This window comes from Silene latifolia, chromosome X, assembly GCF_048544455.1.
Source record: "Silene latifolia isolate original U9 population chromosome X, ASM4854445v1, whole genome shotgun sequence".
NCBI lineage: Eukaryota > Viridiplantae > Streptophyta > Magnoliopsida > Caryophyllales > Caryophyllaceae > Silene > Silene latifolia.
In genome coordinates, this window is record NC_133537.1 from 20,781,268 (window position 1) to 20,788,061 (window position 6,794).

The window sequence follows — 6,794 nt, forward strand, 5'->3', positions numbered from 1 at the left end:
TCATTTATTAAACTAATTTTCCATTTAAAATAATCTATACATAAAAACTGTATCACCTATATATTATTAACTTCGTGACGAAAAAAGATTTTTTTTAAAAAAATTGATGTAGTTAAAATATTTTCATAAAAAACACAATTCATGGAATTATTCAATTCTTTTGATTAATTTTAATATTAGTTATTTTTTACAAAATTTCGCAAGATATAAATCTAAAATCTATAACTAATACACTAAAAATTAAAAGGCCTATATTTACCGCGCAAATGCGCGGGATCTACACTAGTTTGTAATTGTCAAAATAACACACATATTTGGTAGGATTTGGTTGGGTCAACCCCGTATAGAATGTAGACGGAGTATCCGTTGGACCGAATACTAAAGTGTTTGATTACAATCCTTTGACAAGCAAATGGATTTTGGTCATCCCTTGAACCATACATACATACATACTGTAAACCCGATACCTCTGATAAAGTTATAACAACTCTTTATCAGTTGATCTTAGCGTTCATGGATAATCCTACAGTTTTCATGAACATGAGTGAATATCGAGAGCCACATTTCCTTTTTTATTTCCCGGGTTGATGAAATAAGAGCACTTTTGTAGCTTTAGCCCAATCAGTGCTGGGTAATTTTAAAATATTTGAAGTACGATACACCATTGTAGCATATCAACTATCAGTACGCCGGTTTATTCATGATGGGCTTTGGTACAATGATGGTGAGATAATTAACAGTACATACAGGTTCCTTCTTCATTTGTTGAAACTTGAAACAATTCCAAGTACAAATGAGCTTCACCAATTTTTCTCATATTTAAAGCTATACGACACAACAGTAACTGGTCCAAATACATCTATATAATCTTATTGGCACTACAAGGACAAATCAACGTTTCAACATTTTTTCCACAACATAAGTCGACACATGAGTCAAAAAATTTGTCTAGCTTTGATTATTTTGCATACTAGAGAATCATGTAATCGCCTTAGAATTAGAGTATACAACAAATACTTGAATAGTCAGTCATCTCTAGCGCAGGGGGAAAAATCACTGTAAACTGGTGATTACGTGAGGTATATAAGATTTAACACCGACATCAAAAGCGATTAAGAATAGCTCAATCTACAGTATGTTTGGTATCAGTAAGAGTCTAGGAGCCTAAAACAATCCAGATTGATACCAATGGTGGCTCAAGTGGAATTGGAAGTTGTGAGAGCATATCTTATAACATCACTATTTTGGAAGGGTAAATTTCGTGGCATTAGCTTTTTGGCCCGTGGTTTTAGGGCTGCCAAATATTAAATGCATTAACACTGAGAAAAAAAAATGCAGTCCACGCTTACTTCCTAGTTCCTACCATCCCGCAAACCTAACGAGTCCCATAACACTAGACTCCGTATGGAGGATCATTATAGGTGAAGCTATCCCCCCCTAATATATCAAGTAGACCTGTCAAACAAGTCGGGTCCACGGGTCGGATCGAATACGGGTTGAGGCATATACAGGTTGGGCCATATGGGTCTCGGGTTGAGGCATATACGGGTCGGATTGGAGTAACAGAATACAGGTCAGAAAAAAGTTTATGACGTTTTTTATTTTATTATTTTTCTACCGAAAAAACGTACTTTTTAAAATTAAATTATTTTTAATATTAATATTATTATATTCATTATTTTAATAATTATTTTATTATTTATTATTTATTGATATAAAAGTTATATATAATTGAATTTTGAATTAGTTTTTTAATTAAAAATATTAAAATAATAATTTTTATTTTTAGGGTTTTTCTCGCTTGTACCCTCATGTTATTAGGTTTTCTCACTTATACCCCTTCTTTTTCTTTATTCTCAGTTGTACCCTTATAGTATCTTTCTTAGTCTCAACCGTAACCTTACTACTTGTAACTGTTAAACAAGTCCGTTAGTTTATTATGTTAACCTTAATACCCCTGCTTTTAGCAATCGTAACACACAATCATTAATTATTTAATCCCATCATGCAATCAACTTCATCTTTCTCCTCCCTCTAAAACCAGTGACCGCCATAACAACACCTATGATTGAACCATAACCATTCATAATCAACAACTAAAGCTCACCACCAGTGAACAACACAACCAAACTAACCAGCCACCAGATAGACACTTCTCAGCCATCGTATCGACAACGAATACCACCATGGCAATCTATCTCAACCCACCCTCGACAACTTTTGAACCACCATTAAATCATATTTTTGTTGCAATCGACCTCAATTTTTGCGTCGCGCCAACCCAAACTCGAGCCACCAATTACCCATTTGTGAGCCACTGTCCTCCATTTTAGAGTTACCCATAACCGCTCTTAACGCTAGCGGACTTATTATATTACTCTCTCCGTTTCGTGCCACTCTAACAGAAAATGGAGCCACGACAAACCAATTTTTGACCACCTAGCCCATTTGCAGGCAATTCTTCTTTTTCACAGCACATATGGAATCATACTCTCAATTTTTTGGAAGTATTTTTGGGTTTAAGCCAAGATAGAGTTGGGTTGTTGATGGAGGCTATGCTAGTGAGTAGTGACGGAAAGAGAAGGCAAAGAGTATGATGAGTGAGTTCAGCAAATGGATAATTATGGGAGAGAGATGAAGGGTAACTAACAGACTTTTTGACGGAAAAAAGTCATTAAGGTCATGTTTGGGACTAGTAAGATAATAGAAGGGTATTGCTGAGAATAAAGAAAATGAGAGGGTACAAGTGAGAAAACGTAATAACTCAAGGGTACAAATGAGAAAAACCCTTATTTTTATTATTTTAAATATAATATAAAAATATAAATATTTTAATAATATTTTTAGTTTATCTTTGACAAAACGGGTCAAAGGGGTCGGGTCGGGGATTGACCCTAAAATAACAGGTCATTTTGGGTCAAGGGTCAAGATTTACGGGTTTTTTAACCTTAAAACGGGCCAAGTTTGCAGGTTGGGTCAGATTTTGACAAGTTTATCAAGGAAAAGCAAAAAAGGTCGGAGAAAGGTGAACAAAATTGAAAAGCAAAAGCCAAAAATAGGTGGAAGTTTACATTTGATGGGGGAAACAATATTTCAAATCTGAACTAAGAACACAGCGCAACTCAAAGCACTCATCTCCGAGGAAAAATGGGTGTCTACTAGAGTTGTTCATGGACGGGACAACCCATTAGTCCCGCCCGCTAACAAAGCTGACTTGGACAACGTATTTTCCAAAAGTTACAAAGGCCCGGCACACAAACCCGCCCAAAACCCACATGTCCATGGGCCAAAAATATCATGCTAGCCTGGCCCACGTCCGGCCTGACCACCTCTAGTGTCTACAACACGGTGAATTTACAAATGCACTGGAAAATATGTATTTACGACACAAGTTCTACAATATCTGACTACAATAAAAAGAACATCCTCGTCAAGATTTGATAATCGGTTAAAGATGCAATCAAATAATTATGAAATTCATAGCAACATTTGGGGGGTGTTTGGAATTTGGATGACAAAAGTGGAGGGAAAGGGAGGGGAGGGAAGGGGAATGAAGTGTGGTTGTTTGGATATAATTTTTCTCCCAATCTTGCCTAATGTGGAGAGATTTTGAGTAGGCTTAAAGAAAAAAAATTGGATCCCTCCAAATCTCTCCCACTCCATTTCCCCCATCATTATTTGCTATCAAATAAGGGATTTTAAACCCCCTACTCTCCCTCCCTTTATTTTCCCCCTAAATCACTCAATCCAAACAATTAAGGGGTAAGATAAGGGGTTAGGGTTGCAGCCCAGATGTCGAATTGAACATAAAATGTGAAGTATGCAAACACTAATACAAAGGATCCAAACAATGAAGAACATAATCAACCTGCGCACAATATACCTCTGGTTATATCACAAGAAATTCCTTCATTGCTTGCACAACTTCATGTATATTTGGTACAAGACACGAGAATCCAGATCCATTAGGGTCCATAATTGGACACACAAAGCACTTCATAAAAGACCAAGCTCATCCATTTAAGTTTCTACATTTGAAGCCATAAGGGTTACGTATAGGCGTATACCTTCTTATAGTACATAATTTACGGGAACAAAACCCACAATCAAACAAAGTTAAATCCCAATATGATCCTTCAAAGGTAAAACTTAACAGAACATCCATCAGTAATGCTCAATTTGATCCTTTAGCGTATGATTTCACACTGAAACTATGAGAAAGATCAAATATGTCAATAGTTAATCCCAATAAATATCTTAATGATTCCAATAGTTGGTATGACATAAAGAACAGTCCTTAATATTAAGGACACCCCAGCAATTAACGTAACGACCACCAAGGAAACAATTACTCTCGTGAGTTGATGTCTCATCATTATCGACAGTACACACTTCAGGATTCAAAATAAGCAACTTTCCAATCCAGCCCAGTCCAATCAAACACAGCAAGTCTCATGTAAAAAATCCTTGACACTCATTTACTGTGAAATCATACGCTAAAGAAACATATACCCTCAGTCCCTCAGAATAGCTTATACTCCCTCGTAATCTATAGTACCTTCCTTTTCCTTCAAGGAAAGAAAGACAACTACCTTTCTAGTCTTAATTCACTCCCTCAAATCCTTCTTTTACATCACTCTCATGCAACCCAGCCCCAGCCACCACTGCACAAGCCAAAACCACCAACAAGCCAGGCAAAAATAAGCATATTTCCTCCCCAACAACCGACTGCAACCACGTTCTCCCACCCCACTTCAACACCAAAAACCATCCCATCTACTAGGGAATCTAGTAAAACAGGCCAAACTAGGCGGAAAGTACCTGAGTGGTTTAAAATTTTTGAAATTTTGCCCGTACCAAAACCCACAATCACAAATAGTTAATCCCAATACGATCCTAAAATGGGAACACTTGCAAAACATTCATCAAGGTAATACTCAAAATACGCTTTTGATGAATGGCACTGTAAAATTATGAAAAAGATCTAATGTCATTTTCATAATTGGTACTCAATAGTCAACAATGTAATCGTATCCCGTAGATCCAAAGCAGCAGAAAATGTAAGATACCAACCAAACAAATATCACAGCTTAACTGGTCTAGTGGACATCAAACAAGGGTAATTGATTACTCCGGAAGAACGATTCCAAATCATAGAACAAAAAGATAAACAGGGAGTCTTGCTTTAGATAGTTGTATGTAAAAAAAAGGCTATAATCCTGTTATGGTGAGGAAAGAAGAGTAAGTCACTTCGTTAACAATACCAGCAAGGAGACAATGACTCTCATCATCGTCTACAATAGCACTTTTGGATTCAAAATAAGCAACTTCCCAACGAAGTCCCATCAAACACAATAAGTCTCGTGTAAAACATTCTTACTGATTTATTAAGAAATCATACCCTAAAGAAATACACAACCTCGGCACAGCTTATACACCGTCATAGTCTATATTATCTTCTTTTACATCCCTCTCAAGTCTCACCTAACCCACGCCCAACTAACCGAGTCTAAGCCACTGTTAAAACTAGCCCCAAGCACCACCAAGCCAGTTGAAAACAACAATATTTCCTCCCATACAACCAACAGCAGACATAGACAAACTCACCCATTGCCATAAAAGACAACACCACCCCCTAACGTATCTACCCTGGAGCAGCTACACCTGTAACTATAAATTCTGCTTACGCCACAAAATCCTGCTTCTACAACCGTACTAAAATGCGAGACAATTTTACACACAAAATCGACTTACACAGAAATAATCATCCAAAAACCTTGATAAAATCCAAAACATAACAGCATAGTTAACCATATCGATGCTAAACATAATAAAATCCGCAATACAGCAACAACAAAACCTAAAACAAAAACCAGATCCAAAATCTGTCTTCTTAAACAACAAAATTAAACATCCTCCTTGTTTCATAACCATACCTCAGATTAATAACTAATCAATAGACTGCATAACATCTTCAGTAGTAAACTTGCTTCCCTTCTCCTTATCAGCAGCAGCACGTCCCTTAGCTTTTCTCTCAAGCAAGCTCTTCCTATCCTTATCAAGTCTCAGCTTCGTAATCACAACCTTCGAAGGATGAACCCCAACATTCACAGTCGACCCGTTAACCTTCTCACGAGTAATCCTCTCAATATGGATAACCCACTTCTTACGGTAAACTTGGACGATTTTACCCTCACGACCCTTGAAGTGACCTCGAACAACCTGGACTTCGTCGTCTTTGCGGACCGGCATGGATCGGACTGAGTACTTGGAACGAAGGTCGGTTGAGAGTGGTGCTGACATGATGACTCGGCGGACGCTTGATGGTGCGGTGAAGTGAGCCTTGCGGCTCTTGCGGCGGGAGGATGAGACGCGTGGGTTGTACTTCATTTTTGGAGGTTTGGGTGTGTGGAGGCGGGGTTGGGGAAGGGGAAAGGAAAGGGTTAGGGTTTTGAGGAAGTTGTAAGGAGTTTATAAGAGAGGTGAGTGAAGTGGGAAATGGGGAAATGAATGGGGTTTTTGGTGTAGTGTATAAGTGTGTATGGGCTTAATTGTTTGAATGATTTGGGTTGGCCCAAGATAAATTAGAAGAGCTTGTTCAATAGCATCGGATAATCCAATATATTGAGGTCGGGTTCGATTTCTTTTTTTTTTTTTTTTTGATAAAAAACCCCCAAGGGGATTAATTCATATTACTTAAATCCAAACTCGCAACATCAACAAGCTCTGCTGGAAAATTATCCGTCCAGACTTGTCTACCCAAGCTCCAAGGTCTAGAGTGAGCAAGGAAATGT

General features: G+C 37.6%; 1 protein-coding gene across 1 annotated transcript; it reads right to left on the reverse strand.

The window, feature by feature from the left end:
• Positions 1 to 5,761: 5,761 nt before the first annotated feature.
• On the reverse strand, positions 5,762 to 6,494 carry LOC141623113 (large ribosomal subunit protein uL24z-like). The gene has a single exon (XM_074439183.1). The coding sequence runs from the start codon at positions 6,388 to 6,390 to the stop codon at positions 5,950 to 5,952; it is 441 nt and encodes a 146-aa protein (XP_074295284.1). The 5' UTR covers positions 6,391 to 6,494; the 3' UTR covers positions 5,762 to 5,949.
• Between the last annotated feature and the right edge of the window lie 300 nt (positions 6,495 to 6,794).